This window comes from Dendrobates tinctorius, unplaced genomic scaffold (genome assembly GCF_039654945.1).
Source record: "Dendrobates tinctorius isolate UK_male_01 unplaced genomic scaffold, ASM3965494v1 ptg000009l, whole genome shotgun sequence".
NCBI classification, from domain to species: Eukaryota; Metazoa; Chordata; class Amphibia; order Anura; family Dendrobatidae; genus Dendrobates; species Dendrobates tinctorius.
In genome coordinates, this window is record NW_027361677.1 from 9706836 (window position 1) to 9728477 (window position 21642).

Below are 21642 nucleotides of genomic sequence, written 5' to 3' on the forward strand. Positions count from 1 at the left end.
TCCCTCTGCCGACAAGCTTTTTGGAGATGGGCGTTTCATTCTCCAGCAGGACTTGGCCCCTGTCCACACTGCCAAAAGTACCAATACCTGGTTTACAAACAACAGTATCACTGTGCTTGATTGGCAGCAAACTCGCCTGACCTTAACCCCATAGAGAATCTATGGAGTATTGTCAAGAGGAAGATGAGAGACACCAGACCCAACAACGCAGAAGAGCTGAAGGCTGCTATCAAAGCAACCTGGGCTTCCATAACCCCTCAGCAGTTCCACAGGCTGATCGCTGCCATGCCACGCCGCACTGATACAGAAATTGATGCAAAAGGAGCCCCGACCAAGTACTGAGTGCATTTACTGAACATACATCTCAGTAGGTCAACATTTCGGATTTTAAAATAATTTTTCAAGCTGGTGTTATAAAGTATTCTAATTTACTGAGATAATGACTTTTGGGTTTTCATTGACTGAAAGCCATAATCATCAACATTAACAGAAATAAACACGTGAAATAGATCACTCTGTGTGCAATGACTCTATAGAATATAGGAGTTTCACTTTTTGTATTGAAGAACTGAAATAAATTAACTTTTTGATGATATTCTAATTTTGTGAGAAGCACCTGTATCTATCTATCTATCGATCGATCTATCTATCACGTTATGTCTTTCCATGAAATTCATCACTCTTATCATTCTCTCCTCTGATATCTGTACCTACTCCTTTATCGCCCTCTTATCTACATCTCTCTCATATCTATTAGTAAACTGTCATTTCTGTCTCTCTACTCCTCACCTTCAGTACCAGGACTTCATGATTCCTACTTACTTATTAATAGTTATGGTACTATAAATATCTGATGATCCTCCCCGCTCCGCCTCTACCTGTCCTCCCTCTTCATTACATAAATATTACATGCATCTGTGCAACAAAACGATAACTCTATTGCAGAGTCACAATTCCCTAACAGTGCACAGAATAGTGCCGCAGCGATGAGAAGGCCATGGACAGATCACATCCATTGCCTCCATTCTGGCCTCCACCTGCACAGGCCGCTCGCCCGTCTCTACTATCATCCCTTGTCCTCGGTAAACAGCTCAATGTAAAATACTTTACATATAATGATATTGTGTAGCATAAAGCAGTATTTGTCCGGCACAGACGTTCCTCTCGTTAGGAGCCGTCTGGAGAGCTTACGCTTCGTGTGTGGTCTGGCTCCTCTCCAAAACAAAACTGCAAGAATTAGAACAGAAACAGAAGACAATGTGGTGTTTATTGACAGATGGATTTTCAGGTGAAAGCTCCCAAATAAAGTCCAGTGGCACGAGATGCCGGGAGCCAAGAACATAAAATAACCATCATTCCAAGACGAGAGAACGGTGCTGGACAAGGGGGGAGAATACTACATCCCAGGAGGCAACGAAACCTCTGACATGCTTCTTGTGTAGAAGTAAAGTTTATATACCGGCCTTACGTGCTGCTATTTTAGTAGTCACCAAGTAAACCCACCTACTGAGACCCCCATCGATTGCGAGAACAGGGCTCTCATGATGCCCGCATGCGCACCACAAACTTCAGTCACTTTCTTTAGAGCTGTTGAAGTTTGCACATCGGAGTCCTGTTGTCAGGATCATGGACGGTGGGTCTCAGTGTTGGGAACCCCAACAGTTTCCAAGAATAATGCTCATAAGTGCCAGGTTTGTATAGAGTGATGGCGGCGCATGTTCGCTACCATTGTCTATAGGATGGCTGGAGATCACATGTCTCAGCCCCATTGTTGGATGGTCTCAGTGATCCGATTAAGCGGTCCTGTAGATAGGTGATAACTTGCTAAGATGGGGTATTAGACCTTGCAAGTCAGATTTGCCCAGTACATGCCAATTTATGGAGAATGGAGGAGTAATTTGTGTTAGTATATGCAACAGTTGTGGACTTCTTTGTGTGGAGGACTTTATGTTGATTTGACAATAGATGGCGATGTTGTGTAAAGTTTCCTTGCGTAATGTATTGAGAGAAAAGGTCTCCCTTGTACTTTCAGTTTTGGTTTACTACTTCCTGATGCAGCACTGAATGACTGTGCATTTTTCCTTTACCTCATGTTCTGAGAAGTAAAAGCTTGTTATCCCATGTAATCTGCTCTGTGAAGTTTTCTACTGCAACTGTGGGTATCCAGAAGCTGTGCCACAAGCCGTGCAACAATTTGCAAATGACAAACTCAATAAAAGACAAAAGTTGTGCCGATTTATAATGGGAGGCAGCATTACCAGGACTCTTTTACACACCCAATTACAACCTTGACACTCTAACACTCTCCTTTACAACCTTAACCCCTTTACACTCTCAGTTACAACAGTGTCCCTTTCACGCTCAAAATTTTGACCCTTTAACGCTCTCACTTATAACCTTGACCCTCTTATGCTCTCCTTACAACCTGGACCATTTTATGTTCTCGCAAACAACCTTGACTCTCTTACGCTCTCCCTTACAACCTTGACCCTTTTAAGCTGTCGCTTACATCCTTGAATCTTTTACACTTCAGTTTACAACTTTGACCCTCTTATGCTCTTGCTTATAATCTTGACCCGCTTACGCTCTTCTTACAACCTGGACCATTTTACGCTCTCGCAAACAACCTTGACCTTTTCAAGTTCTCCCTTACTACCTCGACCCTCTTTTGCTCTCGCTTACAGCCTTTACCCTTTTATGCTCTCGCTTACAACCTTGGCCCTTTTACGTTGTCCCTTACAACCTCGATCCTCTCTTACGCTCTCAATTAAAACCAGGACCCTTTTTATCTTCTGATCTTACAACCTTGACCTTTTCACACTCTTGCTTACAACCTTGACCCTTTTACACTCTCCCTTACAACCTGGAATCTTTTAGGCTCTTGCTTACAACCCTGACCCTCTTACTCTTTTCCTTGAAACTTGGACCCTTTTACCCTCTGGCTTAAAATTTTCTCGCTTACAGCCTTTACTCTCACTTACGACTTTTACCCTTTTAAGCTCCCGCTTACAACAGTTGTGCCCCCAGACTCTTGTTTAGACCCAGGCCTAAAAATCTGGATAAGCCGCTATTCTATCAATCAATTTTATGCCTTCTCTACAGATAGTATGGCAGAGCTCCTACATAATGTAAGGCTTTTGTTAATGTAAGTCTACGACTTACATTACTGGACCCTACTCGTACCTTGTCATACTTAGCTCAGAGGAGCTGATCAACCAAAACAGAGAAGTAGCTCAATACATAAAGGATGGGGTAAATGTAAGGATCCCAGTATGTTATACTTGAACTAAAGGATTGTTTTGCCCATGCTTGGTTTATTCCATGCCATTGTGCTGTGGTCTATACAATATACCCCTAAAAAGGCCATTTTGTCACACTTTGTACTTACAGATTTTTGCTCCTAAAGACTTCGGCAAAGCTTTGCACGCTGCGGAGGGAGGCCAGATCCAGGCACATGACTTCTATCTTAGCTTTGTGCTGCAATGCAAAAAAAAAAAAAGGATAAATAACTGTAAACTTGGATGAAGATATCAGATTACACTTAATGTGCTGTGGAATATATCCGAGTCCGTGTGCTTAATATAAAGTGTCCACAGTGGGTGTAAATCACTCAAGTGAATGAGGGACGAGTGTTCACTGCCAGAGGTAGCGTTGTAGCACTGCAGCACGGCTAAACACAGTGCATAGGTGTCTAACTAGTTTATTAAAGGCTATGAATTAAAAGCAGACGGTGCCAAGGATCCTTCACTCTGTCAAGCAACACAATCTATCACCGAGCAGAAGAATGGATTAACCATCTCCTGCCAGACAGCCTGTGAGGTCCACGGTATGGGGAGCGCAAACAAATCTGCAGCAAGCGCAGGAGCCGACGCTTCACGCAACTCCTTCTAGACAGAACATCCCACGTCTACGGCTCACATATGGCGCAGCAAGGTCTCATTGCTCTCCGTCATACAACACCATGACCTGAACTGCAGCACGTCCCCGTCCTAAGCTCTACTAACAATTTATTTTATTATTAAGGATTTGTTAGTAAAATATCTGAAAAATAATCAATCATCCATTTTTCACTTATCTATCCATACATTTTATATACCAAAAAAAGAAGAAAAAGAATCTATACATTTATTATGTATCTTTTCAGCTATGTAAGATACATAGGCTGTACACACACATATATATATATATATATATTACCTATCTATAATCTGTCTATATAGCTATCTATATATCTAAAATCTATCTATTCAATATCTATTTATCTATTATCTATCTATACATTTCCGATGCACGGCCTTCTTGAACAGAATAAAACTGTTGCAATAATATAAGAGACTAGCTGAGGAGCCCGGCGTTGCCCGGGCATAGTAACCAACTGTGGTTAGTTATACCAAATTATAATGATTATATTGCACATAAAACATTTCACATCATATATTCAACACTACAGATTTGCAACACAAATTAACTAAACGATTACCCAAGTATCCTATCCTGTGTGATACTGTCTGCCGAGCCATGTATCTAACCCTATTCTGTGTGATACTGACTGCTGAGCTGTGTATCTAATCCTATCCTGTGTGATACTGACTGCTGAGCTGTGTATCTAATCCTATTCTGTGTGATACTGTCTGCTGAGCTGTGTATCTAATCCTCTCCTGTGTGATACTGACTGCTGAGCTGTGTATCTAATCCCATCCTGTGTGATACTGACTGCTGAGCCATGTATCTAATCCTATCCTGTGTGATACTGCCTGCTGAGCTGTGTATCTAATCCTATCCTGTGTGATACTGCCTGCTGAGCTGTGTATCTAATCCTATCCGGTGTGATACTGTCTGCTGAGCCGTGTATCTAATCCTATGCTGTGTGATACTGGGCTCCCCCTGCAGTCTGTGTCTGAGGGTGGTCTGTGTTGGCACGGTAATAAATTGTGTTATTTCCAGCTTTACAGAAGGATGATACCACCATAGAAATGATAAGAATAATAGGCCTCAGTTACCACAACTGTCTACAAAGAAAAAACACAAAAATTGAGCTTGGTTTGAGTTGGTACACATGCAGCATATAAATGCATGTTCACATGGCCAAAAAGCATACAAAACCTACAAAAGACAAAATGAAAAAAAAACCTGCTATAATTAAATAAGTAAAAAGCAAAAGTGCACTTAAATCATACAGAGGTCTTAGTAAGTATTTTTTCATTTTGTCTTTTGTAGGTTTTTGTCTACAAAGAAAACTGCTGCTGATAGCAGCCAATCACAGCTCTTTTTTCATCTTTTAAACAGCTCTGGGACAGTGTGGCGAGTTTTGAGTGGCGACTTTTGTGTTTTGACTTTTATGTGGCGAGGTTGGTGTATGTGTGGTGAAATGTGTGCTGAGGGTGGTATATGTGTTGAAGCACGTGGTAGTGTGTGGCGCATTTTGTGTGTGTGTTCATATCCTCGTGTGTGGTGAGTATCCCATGTCAGGGCCCCACCTTAGCAACTGTACGGTATATACTCTTTGGCGCCATCGCTCTCATTCTTTAAGTCGCCCTTGTTCACATCTGGCAGCTGTCAATTTGCCTCCAACACTTTTCCTTTCACTTTTTCCCCATTATGTAGACAGGGGCAAAATTGTTTGGTGAATTGGAATGCGCGGGGTTAAAATTTCACCTCACAACATAGCCTATGACGCTCTCGGGGTCCAGACGTGTGACTGTGCCAAATTTTGTGGCTGTAGCTGCGACGGTGCGGATGCCAGTCACGGACATACACACACACATTGAGCTTTACATATTAGATAAATAAGAAGCCGCACTCAAATCAACTGTGCAAACAATATGGACTTGTATCAGCCCATGTAGCAGCGTTTCCACTCTATCCTAGAAGCATCGCCATGTGAGCTAACAAAGGGCCACTTCTTTGCACAGTTTGAGTGCTGGCTCTCCTTTATCTCTTTATCTTTCTATCTATCACCAATCATTTATCCACAGTATCTATGTGTTCTTCTATCTATCTATCTATCTATCTATCATCTATCTACAGTTGTGGCCAAAAGTATTGACACCCCTGCAATTTTGTCAGATAATACTCAGTTTCTTCCTGAAAATGATTGCAAACACAAATTCTTTGGTATTATCTTCATTTAATTTGTCTTAAATGAAAAAAAAAACACAAAAGAGAATGAAGCAAAAAGCAAAACATTGATCATTTCACACAAAACTCCAAAAATGGGCCAGACAAAAGTATTGGCACCCTCAGCCTAATACTTGGTTGCACAACCTTTAGCCAAAATAACTGCGACCAACCGCTTCCGGTAACCATCAATGAGATTCTTGCAATGCTCTGCTGGAATTTTAGACCATTCTTCTTTGGCAAACTGCTCCAGGCCCCTGATATTTGAAGGGTGCCTTCTCCAAACTGCCATTTTTAGATCTCTCCACAGGTGTTCTATGGGATTCAGGTCTGGACTCATTGCTGGCCACCTTAGAAGTCTCCAGTGCTTTCTCTCAAACCATTTTCTAGTGCTTTTTGAAGTGTGTTTTGGGTCATTGTCCTGCTGGAACACCCATGACCTCTGAGGGAGACCCAGCTTTCTCACACTGGGCCCTACATTATGCTGCAAAATTTGTTAGTAGTCTTCAGACTTCATAATGTCATGCACACGGTCAAGCAGTCAAGTGCCAGAGGCAGCAAAACAACCCCAAAACATCAGGGAACCTCCGCCATGTTTGACTGTAGGGACCGTGTTCTTTTCTTTGAGCGCCTCTTTTTTTCTCCTGTAAATTCTATGTTGATGCCTTTGCCCAAAAAGCTCTACTTTTGTCTCATCTGACCAGAGAACATTCTTCCAAAACGTTTTAGGCTTTTTCAGGTAAGTTTTGGCAAACTCCAGCCTGGCTTTTTTATGTCTCGGGGTAAGAAGTGGGGTCTTCCTGGGTCTCCTACCATACAGTCCCTTTTCATTCAGACGCCGACGGATAGTACAGGTTGACACTGTTGTACCCTCGGACTGCAGGGCAGCTTGAACTTGTTTGGATGTTAGTCGAGGTTCTTTATCCAACATCTGCACAATCTTGCGTTGAAATCTCATGTCAATTTTTCTTTTCCGTCCACATCTAGGGAGGTTAGCCACAGTGCCATGGGCTTTAAACTTCTTGATGACACTGCGCACGGTAGACACAGGAACATTCAGGTCTTTGGAGATGGACGTGTAGCCTTGAGATTGCTCATGCTTCCTCACAATTTGGTTTCTCAAGTCCTCAAACAGTTCTTTGGTCTTCTTTCTTTTCTCCATGCTCAATGTGGTACACACAAGGACACAGGACAGCGGTTGAGTCAACTTTAATCCATGTCAACTGGCTGCAAGTGTGATTTAGTTATTGCCAACACCTGTTAGGTGCCACAGGTAAGTTACAGGTGCTGTTAATTACACAAATTAGAGAAGCATCACATGATTTTTCGAACAGTGCCAATACTTTTGTCCACCCTCTTTTTTATGTTTGGTGTGGAATTATATCCAATTTGGCTTTAGGACAATTCTTTTTGTGTTTTTTCATTTAAGACAAATTAAATGAAGATAATACCAAAGAATTTGTGATTGCAATCATTTTCAGGAAGAAACTGAGTATTATCTGACAGAATTGCAGGGGTGTCAATACTTTTGGCCACAACTGTTTTATCTATCTACATTATCTATCTATCATCTATCTATTATCTATCTACTATCTTATCTATTTTCTATCTATCTATTATCTGTCTATTATCTATCAATTATCTAAGTAAAAAAAAACTGATCAGCACCTCCTAATGTGAATACGTGCAAGCTGCGAAAACTGCTCTATATAGACAAAAAATAAAGAGAAAAAAAAGAACACAGCAGCACATGTGCATGAATCTAGGCCATGTGAAAACACAGAAAAACATTCAATTTAGCAAAATTTTCCCAAAACTTTTTTCATATTTTTTCTTTTACTTTTTTAAGTAATACTGGATGCTGGCTGCCTCCAGTCTGATCTTGCACCCCTCCCATTGGCCTTGCAGGTGCTTCAATCAGCTCTACCTGCCCATAAATTGTAGGCTAAGCCCAGTAGTGACATGTTTGCCCAAAGTTGTAGGCTGGTGGCCCGGAAGTGGCTTGTAATGTAGAGCAGGGACCCATCAGGGGAGGTCACCTTGCCGTGGTTGATGGGATTATATGAATTGGCCAATTTGTGCACTAAGAAACTTCATTTTTTTCATGTCATGTATTACTGTAAGTAAAAAAAAAAAAAATTATGAAAAATTTTTTGGGAAAATTTTGCTAAATTTAATGTTTTTAAGTGTTTTCACATGGCCTAGATTCATGCACATGTGCTGCTGTGTTCTTTTTTGTCTATCTATTATCTTTGTATCTATCTATCTCCTCGGAATGTGAAGTTGAAGCCACCAGTCATCCATTACAGGATGTGCACGGTGTTGCGGTATGACTTCACTCCTGGCATTTCGGGCTCATACAGGATCGTGTCGTTGTGTCTCCGCAGTCGCGGTGAAAGCTATTTTCACTGCAAATTTTTCTTTCTAATGTAAAAAATGATTTACGTTAAACCCGGATAAAACATGGAGACATTTGCCTGAAAGATGCAAGAAATGAGGAGGGCTACAATCAGCTGGCGCATAAAAGCTTTCGCTGCCATAATACTTATTATAATGGCATATAAAATAGAAAAGATAAATAAATAATACCGTACATGACTACAGGTAAATTTATATGACAAAGAGTACTCCAGCACACGCCATTACATTTGACAACCTTCGATTTCTACGCCGCCGCCTCTTAATAAAACGAATTGGCATTTTTCCTAGCGCAGGTAAGTAATATGCGCCTTTAAAAGGAGCTTTGGAGCGAACAAGATGGCGGACACCCGCATACTCAATCAATGTCCCTGCCCTGAGAAGACGTATGCATGCATCTGAATATAAGGCTTCTTAGGCAAAAATATTTATAACAGCACTTAATCTATAAACCTGCTTAACTGCAAAGTTGGCGGAACTGGTTAAAATGCGATTTACAGTATGAACATACATACATATATATATATATATATATATATATATATAAAACAAACAAGCAAACACACATGATGCTTTGCTATACCACAAAAATATTTATTAACCGCTGTCTACATGGAGCTTTGCACATCCAGATCTGTGTGTGGTGCCATATAGTGGCAGTGTACTGCACTGTTACATGGACACATTCTCCCTTTAGAATAAAGGCAAGAATACATCAGTATTGCAGTATTTATTGAAAATATCATTGTTTCACTTTTCTTAGTTTATACATAATTTCATGAGAATTAACAGTACGTCAAAACTGCCTCCACTGATTATTAACGAGGACTTGGCCTCTAAGTTACAAACATTATCTTGGTACCTAACACATCACACGTCCAAACCTGCATCATGGTATATAACGTGTGAAAGAGTTATCCAGGACCTTAATACTGATTGCCTATCCTTAGGGCGCAGTCAGATGGCCATATAAATCAGACCAAGAACGAACTGGCCAGCAGCTCTACCTACCCGAGAGTGACGGCTTCATATATGCAGCTGTCACGCTCGGGCCTGGAGAGCTGCGGCCAGTCTGTGCACTGCGTTCCAATCCAGCTCCAATTTATACAACCGTCTAACTGCACCCTTACAATAGGTCATCAGTATGAGATTGGTGAGGTTGTGAAACTGAACCACCCCACCAATCAGGAGTTTGTTAAGGTTCTGAAAATCAAAAACCCCACCGATCAGCAGCTTGGTGAGGGTCTGAAACTCAACCATCCCACCGATCAACAGTTTGGTGAGGGTCTGAAACTCAACCACCTCACCGATCAACAGTTTGGTGAGGGTCTGAAACTCAACCTCCTCACCGATCAGCAGTTTGATGTGGGTCCAAAACTCAACCATCCCACCGATCAACAATTTGGTGAGGGTCTGAAACGCAACCACCTCACCAATCAGCAGTTATCGTGAGGATCCAAAACTCAAACACGCCACCGATCAGTTTGGTGAGGGTCCAAAAACTCAACCACCACACCGATCAGCAGTTTGGTGAGGGTCCGAAACTCAACCACCTCACCTATCAGCAGTTATCGTGAGGATCAAAAATTCAAACACCCCACCGATCAGCAGATTGGTGAGGGTCTGAAACTCAACCATTCCACCGATCAGCAGTTTGGTGAGGGTCCAAAACTCAAACACCCCACCGATCAGCAGTTTGGTCAGGGTCTGAATCTCAACCATGCCACCGTTCAGCAGTTTGGTGAGGGTCTGAAACTCAAGTGTCCCAACGATCAGCAGTTTGGAGAGGGACCGAAACTCAACCACCTCACCAATCAGCAGTCTGACGGCTGAAAGTAAAGAGTTCACGGATCTGGACCACCACATCTCTGTACACTGTGCGGGAGTCCTTCTTGGGTCCTGCCGCTTAGCTCCCATTGAAGTGAATGGTCACTATACTCGGTGACACCTTTTACCAGATATAAAATAGTATTTTTGCTGACGAGTTTGGGCTGTTACATTTGTGTATATTATGAGCCACCCAAACGATTAAAAAAATAGAAAAACACAATCAGCTCTAAAATAATATTTAGCCCCAACATCCCAGTAGTCTAAAATCCATAATCATGAGCCCAGACGCAGGCTGGGAAGTGCAGACATGAACTGTGTGCAGTGCATTAATCCTTCAAATGCTAACAGATGCTGGCAGGGATTTAGGCTGGAATGTATTTACAAAGTGACAAATTATGTTTTGTATTACGCAGAGAAAGGAAACGCACCCACAAATAGGCTGATAAATGTCAGCTGCACTCAAGACAAACGCTTCATTTTTATTATACTGTAACCACATCTGGGCATTTTTGTTATTGTTTTTTTGCTCCTTTTTCATGGCGAGAGATTTTTCTTTTTTTGTTTCCAATGGAAAAAAAAAAAACAACAAGATCATATATATCAAAGTAATAAGTAGAAGACGGCTATAGCTTGTCATAGGCAGCAGCTGTAAGAGAATAATATAAAGTATCCAGTATAATACGCCGTGTAATATAAATCCTGATAAACATTCCATAAATTAGCATTACAACAATATCCTATAATTAAACATTACCTTAGTCCATCTATATTCCGGCAATAAAACAAGACGCTTGCAATGATATCACCAGCAGAACGACGAGCCAAAGCGTCACGTAAAATGTAGATATTTATCCTCAGTTTGTAAATATTTAACCAATTGATATAAAAGGAACAAAAATATTATAGACCTCAGTGATCTCGCAAGTAAGAGGTTAAGAACCATGGTAGGTCGACCTTAAAGAGAGGGGTCTCAGATCTGCCTGCATGAAGCTCCTCTGTGAAATAGGGTGGAGGGCTATTAAAAAAAAATAATAAAAAAAAATTAATCAATAAAATAAAAGTTTTTGTGGCAGAACAAAACAGCACATGGTCTTGGGGATCTCTTCGGTACCAGTGAAGGGGTGATAATGGTAACTAATGGAGCCTATACAACAGCCAAAAAGAAAGAAAGAGTTGACTTAAAGGAATTTATACCTGGTGCAATTTTTGTTAAAGGGGTTGTCCGATCTTCTGTTTATTATCTGCAGTCACTCTTCTGAATCCTGATAGTGAGCGGTGCGCATGCTGTCAAGAGCGGGCATACTCCTGGCCACTTTCCAACTAGACGTGCCCGACTTCTCTGAATACAAGTTACAAGTGAAGGGAAAACAGCTGAGCACGTCTAGTCGGCATGTGACTGCACATAAGCAAATCGCATATGTGCGGTCACGTGACCACCCGCTCTCATTGGCAATATCGGTAAAACCGGACGGTGTGCAGTCTCAAGTCACAGAGTGAAGACCCGAGAGCCTCTTTTACAAAATTTAACGGGAAGGCAATGTTAAATTGCAGAAAAAAAAATAACACATTATTTATTTTTGACACATTTTTGGATGACAGTTTTCGGAAGTATAGGTAGTAAGGAGCATATCTAAAGTCACCTTGAAATGTGCCAACTTCTTAAAGATGAACACTATTAGTGCAAAATATTGTTGGACGTGTATGCGTGACGATGACACATGTCAAGACTAGCGACTGCGGCATTGTACGCCATTGCATCACAATGCAATGATGCGCTTCATAAATCCCCTTCATTGTGTGATCGCACTAATTTAGTCCAATATGACAAACGCAGCTCTGCTGTCTTGACAAAATGAGCTCTGCGACATCAAGCAATGGCTTTGCCTATTCCTACATTATGTATTTAAAGCAAAGAACTCAACAGTTCCAGTTAATGATTTCCAGTCCTATACTTTCCCCGGGGTAGGAGTCTCATTTGGCACTGAAGGGGTGAAAGGATAATTAAGATGTTCTTTTTTTTCTTTGCAAGGTTAAATAGTTGTGTTCGGCAACTGTGAATAAAACCATTGGGAATAGCATGAAAGCGTGGTGCGGAAAGAGATCGGGAAGGAAATGGATAAAAACCCAGCAAGTCTTTCCAAATGCAATTTCTTCAGTGTGACCAAACCAAGCTGGGCCCGCAAGAATTTAAAGAGCAAAACGACGCCGCAGAGGCCAATTGCGCAGGTCAAGAACGGTTACGTCAGTGGTGTAAATGGGAGCGAACATCAGGAGAACGTTGCGCTAGTGTCATGGCGGGAAAAAAAAAGGGGGACTGCCAACATGACGAAAACAGATGTGGTGCAGCAGAAGGCATCTGCGCGAGGAGATGTCGACACCATGTTGTGTCACCGGCAAACCTAAAGAGAGGGAAGAAAAAAAAACAAAAACTTCTGGACGTTCTCCAGAAACTGAAAGGTGCAAACAAGCTGCCTAATCCCTTCGCCTAGATTGAATTCTTATGAAGAAAATAAAGTTTATTGTCTGGAAACAAAGAAAGCATGAGAAAAGCACTAAAGCAATGGAGGTGAACAATTAGACAGATGTTCACTTAAGGAAATAAAGAGAACATCGCGCAAGAAATTTTACGAGAATTCTGACAATTCCGCACCTCGTCAAGGGCACGGGTAAAGTTAAAGCCACTGAAGCTGCCTCTATTTAACTTCCCCATAATTGCTGAACTTGCAGAACCATCACGCCAGGTAATGTGGCTTGTAACAAAGTAGCATTAGGCTCATTTTAATATGTTTTTAATACTTCTTCATGACCGGCCATATATCTTGTAACAAGCGGCAGGATTTCCTCTAGGAATACGGGTCAGGGAATTTGTTTCATAATATGTGAGTGTGCTGGTGTACCTGCACCTTTACACCCAGTAGTTGCTTGACATGAAATATAGCTGTCATCACCTGTACCACCAGACATTTTAAATATATATTTATATATATACTGTATGTATATATATATATTTTTTAATATATAGTTATCGTATTTAATAAAAGACCAAATCGATGAAGACTGGTGACTAGCAGATGTTCAGCTTTCCTGTATTATCTCGCTCATATAGTAAGGGTAAAGCGTGTCAGACAGAAAAAACAAAATATGATTGTAAAGAGTAACTGAACCTTCCGATATTTTTGTATTATTTTTTTTTTAGTAAAAGTTGATCCGGGTCCTGAAACTGTTACGATGACTCAAACCAAGTGGCAGTAGAGGACGGATTATCAAGCAGAGAGATGTGCAAGCTCAATATATAGTCACCCCTCTAATTACACTTGAGAATGTGTTCATCGCTTCTGCCCCTTCGAGTGAGAGTCTCCAAAACTTGTCCCCCAAAAATCAACCCTACTAACAGGGGAAATAACAAATATGTTTAAAGAGAACCTGTCACCAAGTTTGTCCCATATGAGATAAGACCACTACCATTCAGCCCTCATATACAGCATTCTAATATGCTGTGTATATGCCCTCCTTCGTGCCTAGATGACTAGGGCAGAGTAAAGTAATGCAGTGTGCCAAAAGCCAAAGAGCCCCAGCTCATGTGCAGGAAAAAACCAAAGAGCCCCAGCACATGCACAGGAAAAAAGCCAAAGCGCCCAGCGCATGCGCAGGAAAAAAGCCAAAGCGCCCAGCGCATGCACAGGAAAAAGCCAAAGAGCCCCAGTGCATGTGCAGGAAAAAACCAAAGAGCCCCAGCGCACGTACAGGAAAAAGCCAAAGAGCCCTAGCACACAGGCAGGAAAAAGCCAAAATGCCACGACGCATGCACAGGAAAAAGCCAAAGAGCCCCAGCGCATGTGCAGGAAAAAAACAAAGAGCCCCAGCGCACGTACAGGAAAAAGCCAAAGAGCCCTAGCACACAGGCAGGAAAAAGCCAAAATGCCACGACGCATGCACAGGAAAAAGCCAAAGAGCCCAGCGCATGCGCAGGAAAAAGCCAAAGAGCCCCAGCGCATGTGCAGGAAAAAAACAAAGAGCCCCAGCGCACGTCCAGGAAAAAGCCAAAGCAAAAAAGCCAAAGAGCCCGTGCACACGGGCAGGAAAAGGCCAAAATGCCACGACGCATGCGCAGGAAAAAGCCAAAGAGCCCCAACGCATGCGGAAGAAAACGACAAATAGCCCCAGCGCATGCGCAGTAAAAAACCAAAGAGCCTCATCACATGCATAGGAAAAATCCAAAGAGCCTCAGTGCATGCGCAGGAAAAAGACAAAAAGCCCCGTTGCATGCGCACTGCAATGCTTTTCTCTGCCGTAGTCAGCTCAGAGAAGTACGCCTGAGCAGAACTTTGATGCTGGGGACATTGTGTGGAAAACGTAGGACACATCATCCACATGAAGCAAGAGGGAGGACAGCATCACAAAAAGAGAGGAGACACCGGATCAAGACCAGTGAAGTCCATCGGACCCGACTACCCCGTAACAGAGAATAATAAAAAGTATTTTTCTTGTCCTGTAGGCCAGATTGGGGGCATATATATACAGCATATTAGAATTCTGTATATCAGGGATAAAAGGTGGTGGCCTTACCGCATATGGGAAAAACCTGGTGACTAGAGTTGAGCGACTTTGGTCGGATCGGGTTTCGTGAAACCCGAATGAAACAAAATTTGAGTCGGATGAAACTGGTCCGACTAGGGCAAAAAAAGGCGGAGTTTCGTCCGAAACCCGACCCCAATGCAAGTCAATGGGAAATAAAAGTCGGCATTGAGCGGATGACATTCATCCACTTAATGCCAACTTTTATTCTCCATTGACTTGCATTGGGGTCGGGTTTCGGACGAAACTCCGACTGTTTTTTGCCCTAGTCGGACCAGTTTCATCTGACTCAAATTTTGTTTCATTCGGGTTTCACGAAACCCGATCCAACCAAAGTCGCTCAACTCTACTGGTGACAGGTTCCCTTTAAAGCAGATGTGTCAGCAGATTTCCCAATACAAACTATGTACATTATTAAACAGATTTTAGGACCTGATGAAGCAGGTATGTTTACTGTGAAAATCCATGTCAGAATGAACCCCAAACGATCAGATATTAATAGCCTATTGATAAAAAAAAAAGTAGTGGACAACATCTTTAAAGGATAGACAACTTATTGACTGGTGGGGATCTGACCGCACCGAGAGGTTGATATAGCCTGAGCGCACATGCTAGACCGATGTTCTATTCATTCTCTATAGGGCTGCCGAGCCCTGCACTCATTTTTTTCTGGCAGTCCAATAAAGGTTGAATGGAGGTATCATTGTGCAACGGTGATAAAGATCACTCGATCTACTGATCAGTGAGGTCGCAGCGATCGGACACCAAGCAATCAGTAAGGTATAACCTATCCTATAAGTTATTACATGCTACTCTTATTTTTACATATTTTTTTAACAATGAATAAGGGGTAATGATGAGCGCAAGTGCTCATTACGCGAGCTTGCCGAGGGTGCTCGAGTATACACCGAGTATCGCAGGCGCTCGAGTGACATGATCGAGTCACTGCGCCAGCATGTTTCGCAGCTGATAGGCAGCCACAAAACATGCAGGGATTGCCTGTGTATGTTAGGCATTCCCCGCATGTTTTGTGACTGTCTAACAGGCACGAAACATGCAGGTGTGGGGACTCGAGCGAGGCACTAGAGCGCCCGCGATACTCGGTACATACCCGAGAACCCTCGGCAAACTCAACTAGCGAGCACGTGCGCTCATCACTAACAGAAAGTAACTAACTTCTATTACTTGGCTCTTGGGAGTACCTGATTGAAAAATTTAAGGAATTTTTATCAGTTTATTATTTCTTTTTTAAGTCTTTATTCCCCTTTAAATCTCTAGAAATAAGCTTAAAGTAAAAAGAAAGTCAAACAACCACCAACACACAGCCATGAAACATGCATGGTGTCATCAAGATCCAAGTCCCCAACTAATTAAAGGGTCGACGTTTACACACAAATTGAATTATTAATAACTTTTGAATTAATTTTCGAGTCCTAACACTTTTATCACTGTCTGACTAACATACATCATAAACATGAATTCTCAAGTGGTCCCACGGCCGGTTATAGAAGCCATATATCATCGGACCGTGACTGCTCTAGTGAGCACATACACAGTACAAGCTGATAGACACGCCATGGTGCTTATCAGATCCCCGCTACTTTATTCAGAGACTAATCGTAAAATGATTGTTAATGAAAAGATAGTCCATATTATATCAGCCACTAAAAGAATTAACGGGATGAGGGGGGAAATCTTGTCATCTGCAAATCGATAGGTCCGCGAAATTATAGGATTCCAAGACCTGCTCCCAACAAGCAATATGTCAATTTATTAAAAAATTACAATTTGTAAGGAATGGGAAAGGAATTGGTTGTGTAGCCAGCTCTACATACGCGTCTACAGAGGTGAAATGCTGCCCCGAGACATCAATAAATTCCAAACAAATTAAATTCTCTTTTGCGATCCCCTAGCAAATGGTCCGGGAAGCCGTAAAGCGGAAGGGAAGGTGTGAGCGGTAGTTGTTTCCAAAAATGTTGGATAAATTAGTTGACCTGCGTAAATTACTTTATTTCAGTGTTGCAGTAGCAAAAAAAGATTGATAATTCATATATTTTTTAAAATTTTTTAGTTATTGTGTAAAATAAATCTAAAAAAAATTGGGCTTATATTCAATGTAAAACCATTTTATTTTTTTTTTCTTTTGCAAAAATGTTTGCAATTTTTTTTTCCCAATTGGAGCCTGCTCAGACAAATTTTTACTTAGGAGGGAGAAGGTTAGAGCACAGCCAACAGAAAAATTTCATCATAATTTGTGCCTCTAAAAAGTGGCTTACATTATGACAGAGCTGTATTCCGTTAACTGACTGGATCATGTCGGCTGAGAGATGCGTCAAGATCACCAAGAGGTGTAAGCCTCTTCATGAGTTTAGTGGTTTTTACTCCAGCGCATCCTTAATTAGAAGGGTTATTCCAAAATTGCCTATGGAGCAGCTCGTAGCTCTGCAGGCTCCTTATTTCTTGGTGGCTTTGGGGGGCGGGTGGTCCTAGAATGGCAAGTTCTGATGAGTAGCTTCAATCCGTTACAACACATTACCGATGTACCATTGACTACACTGTTACCAATATATTTTACATATGGAGATGAAAATGACTTTGAACAAGCACATGGCTCAGGAAAGTGAGAGCCGTGATTAAAGAACTGCTCTGAAAGCTGCCGAGGGTGAGTGCCGAGGGGGATTGTGATTCCACAGGACTGATAAAAGCCCTGTCAGGAGCTAAGAGGGAGGGTTTGGCAGGCACACGAAGCTTACTCCTGCATAGAAATCAGTTGGTTGGTGAAAGCTGACTGGTATGCTAGCAGTGGAAAGAAAATACTGCACTCTCTCATCCAGGTACAAGCGGCTGATCTCCAAGGAAACAAGCTGCACACTATGCAAGATAAAAGCTCTTGTTGAAAGAGAATGACAGGAAAGAGAAATAGGAAATCAACTGCAAACTTGCTTACTTTCATGCTAAGTAAAATAATGTAGTATCATGAGAATAGCCCTTTAAGACAAATACGGTATGCATATTGGAGAGCAAAGATAGATGGAAAACTGTGCTTAGTTTGCAGTCATTTTGTGCTGGCAAACTCCCTTTAATGCGGATTATCAATATATTAAAAAGGAATATAGAAAGGGGGAGCTAAGATGGGAATTTGATATCTTGGCATAAAAATGTAAATGGCTCCTATAAAAATCAAAATGATAAGTACAGTAATCCTTTTTGCGGATTTCAGAATTAAAACACAATTACTTTAGACGTTTACAGTAAAAGAACATTTGCGAAAGTTTAAAAAGACCAGTGTGTTTCCCTATCATAAAGTTATTGAGCTGGATGAAAAGGTGTATGAATGTCCTTTAAAAGGTGGCCTTCATACGGATCAATAGGTATTTGTAAGTATAAAAGGCTGAATATAATGGATTTTTTTTTAACCCACCACGACACCAGGTAAATTCTTTTTGGCAAAATTCCTCTCATTTGATAAGATGTATCTTCAGAAATATTCCATTTAATTTCAAATACAGATCACTGTCCGACCTTGAAACAGCGGCGGAAAACATCTTAAGGCATCTTGGACAAAGTCTACAGAGTCGTACAGGAATATCGAGAGCAGGCGGGTTAAAAAGAGTCTAAAAAAAAAATTAATTCAATTTTACTACTCGTAGAACTTCTGACGTTGCAACATTTTCTCTGCTTGTCAGAGGAGATTCCGAGAAAGTGATAAGAGCCTGAGACAACGTTACCGCAACAGTATCTCTTTGGACAGAGAAGACGCCGACTCCACTACCCGATGGAAGATTCCACATGCCCAGCGGAGCGGAGAGAAGATTGAGACTGAGCATGAGTTTCCACCTCATGTAATTGACCTTAGTGTGTGTGTCTGAGATATGAAAATTAAATATATATATATATATATATATATATATATCCAAGAAAAAGAAAAATGAGGATGGCACTCACCTTTCAAAAAATCCACCCTTATTGCATATATAAAATCTTCAGCAGGGAAGCAATGTGCATGGTTAGAGGACAACGGCCGGAAGTAGGACCCGTGAAAGCGCAGCCGCACGAAACGGCAGTCGTCCTTTAACCATGCACATTGCTCCCCTGCTGAAGATTTTCTATATGCAATAAGGGTGGATTTTACAAACGGTGAGTGCCATCCTCATTTTTCTTTTGCTTGGATTTTGAAATTGACTGTTTCAGGGATAGAGCACCCGTTCTTAGGTGGGACGATTAAAGGATTATCTTATAAATGCGTTAAGTGTGTTCTACTGCAGGGAATATAATAGTGCCGGTGCTTTGCTTCTTCCTTTGGAGATATATATATACATATATATATACTGTATATATATATATTTAAATTACAAAGAAAGACAAACATTCTTTATGAAAAAAGGTAATGCTAGGTTCTGAAAGGTTCGATGCTCACGATTGGTGATTTCATTAGCCTTGGAAAAAAAAAAACTTGTTTTATTGCAGGATCAGACTACACAGAGTTTGTAGTCTGTTACCACGGAGATGCACATTCTACATAACTGTAGACAAAGATTGAAAAATTACTTCATTTTCGATACAATAACAAAATAAATTAAATACATGGTTGAAAAATATATTAGCTTTGTGATATTTTTCTTAAAAAACACACACACAATTGTTCTTTTGGCTTCTTTACAAAATTGCAATTCCTTGTATTGACCAAACCGATGGGGCCGAGCTCAAGAGAGTGAGTTACCAAAAGCAGGTGTGTTCATTTATCAACCTGTCAATGTAATGACATCTATTCGTAAGTACCATGCAATTTCCTCTACACCTGGCTGAATACTCTGCTCGGAACTGTGCAACTTGCTAATTGCGCGCCTTCTCCTACTGCCCTTTGCATGATCTACCTGCTCATAGTAGGTAAGAATAATGACAGAGCGGTGGAAACTATACAGCCATAGACTTAAGACAAATTGCTCACCTGCTGAAAAAAATGCAGAATATTTTTATTAAACAACAAATTGAATGAACATGTAACAATTCAGATTAATAGCTGATTCTTGATCAATCTGTGCACCGGTATGCTTTTTTTTAGGGCTGGCTTAATCGTATTCCGTTATTTTATATGCAATGAAAACTTATTTTTATAAGTTAGCATTTTAATTTATGTTTTTATGTTACTATCCATACAAAAACTATACATTAATGCTGAAATATTCCAGTGCTCGTACCGGCGAATGGAGGACAAGCTATAGGCTGACGTTTCTGCTTTGCTGTGTAGACTGGAGTAGAAGAGCAGAGTCATCTGATTGTATTTATAAGCCAAGGGATTTAAAGGGCTATGCTCATATGATTAAACTGCTTTAATTAGTGCAACAACATGAAAATTTGCAAGTTTGAATTGACTTTCTTATTCTATCTCCTGTTATTCTTCTGCTGTGAAAGCTTTAATATTACATACTGTTACGAAGTGACTGGCAAAGTACTAGAGGGCAGATATGCATTGCAGAGGTTATAAGCTTGAGTGATGAACCTAGGTAAATGCTCCAGCACACTAAGTGCCGAGAGGGGTCAATCGGCCACGTTTAGGGCTAGGTTTAGTGAAGAGTGGGTGGGAGGCTGTTCACCATATCGTCATCCTAGGGTGGTATCCAGGAGATACTCAGCCTTCTGGCTCATTCAGGGTTTGGTGTGCCTGGAGATGAGAGCTTGATCGCACCTGACTTCAGTAATGAATTAGTGGTTCAGATGGATGCCTCAGAGGTTGGGTTGGGAGCCGTGTTGGCCCAGGAAGCAAACAGGGACGAACATCCAATTCTGTATCCAAGTAGGAAACTATACTCCTGTGAGAAAAACTACCATTGTGGAAAAAAAATGCTTGGCCATTAAATGGGCACTTGACACCCTGAGTTAGGTAGGAAATTCAGGCTAGTTTAAAATTACGAGTCCCTGAGATGGATGAGTGAAAGGAAGTCGAAAAGTTCCCGGGTGACTAGGTGGTTTCTAGGGCTCTAAAACTTTAACTTTCATGTGGAAAACATGCCTGGGACACTGCATGGTAACGCGGATGCCCTGTCTAGACTTCCCTGTTTGGTGACTGAAGGGGCCAAAACCCCTGGGCTTAGGGCAGAAGGGGGTCGATATGTGACAAAGTCACTGGCAAAGTACTGGAGGGGAGATATGCTGAGTGCATAAGTGCGGAGAGAGGTTAATTGGAAATGTTTAGGGCTAGGTATAGTGAACAGTGAAGAGTGGGTGGAAATTGTTCACCATATCTCTACCCCTGTCTGGGATGATTTAGCAAATCCTGCTTTGAGCAGGGGGGGTTGGACCAGATGGCCCAGGAGGTCCCTTCCAACTCTACGATTCTATGATTCTATGAGTCCAGAGGATAAATACACAGTCTTCTGGCTTATTCAGGGTTTGTTGTGCCTGCTGACGAGAGCTCCAGAACTGTGTTTGATATAAGGAAAGCTAACTATATCTTTTTTATAAATATATGTATAAATATCACAATAGAAGGTGGATATAGTACATAAAAGACAGACAAACAGGGTCAGATAAAGGTACTGCATAAGCACATAATTAAGAGTAGGACATAATGCATAGTATAAGCAGCTAATGCACTCAGGTAAGGTGTACCCCTTTATGAACCACAGGTTCTGGTAGGAAATCTAGCCAAGTGGCAAAATATTCAAAACAAGTACAGGGGCATAGCTTACCAAAGGGGGGACT

General features: G+C 41.4%; 1 protein-coding gene across 9 annotated transcripts in view; it reads right to left on the minus strand.

The window, feature by feature from the left end:
* Positions 1–21642, minus strand: part of WWOX (WW domain containing oxidoreductase) — a 1101136-nt gene that overhangs the window by 771440 nt on the left and 308054 nt on the right. For all 9 annotated transcript variants that reach the window (XM_073582662.1, XM_073582652.1, XM_073582678.1 and 6 more), the window contains one exon: positions 3389–3477. In XM_073582662.1, coding sequence (XP_073438763.1) covers positions 3389–3477 — 89 coding nt within the window. Of the gene's footprint in view, positions 1–3388; positions 3478–21642 lie in introns of those variants that run through there.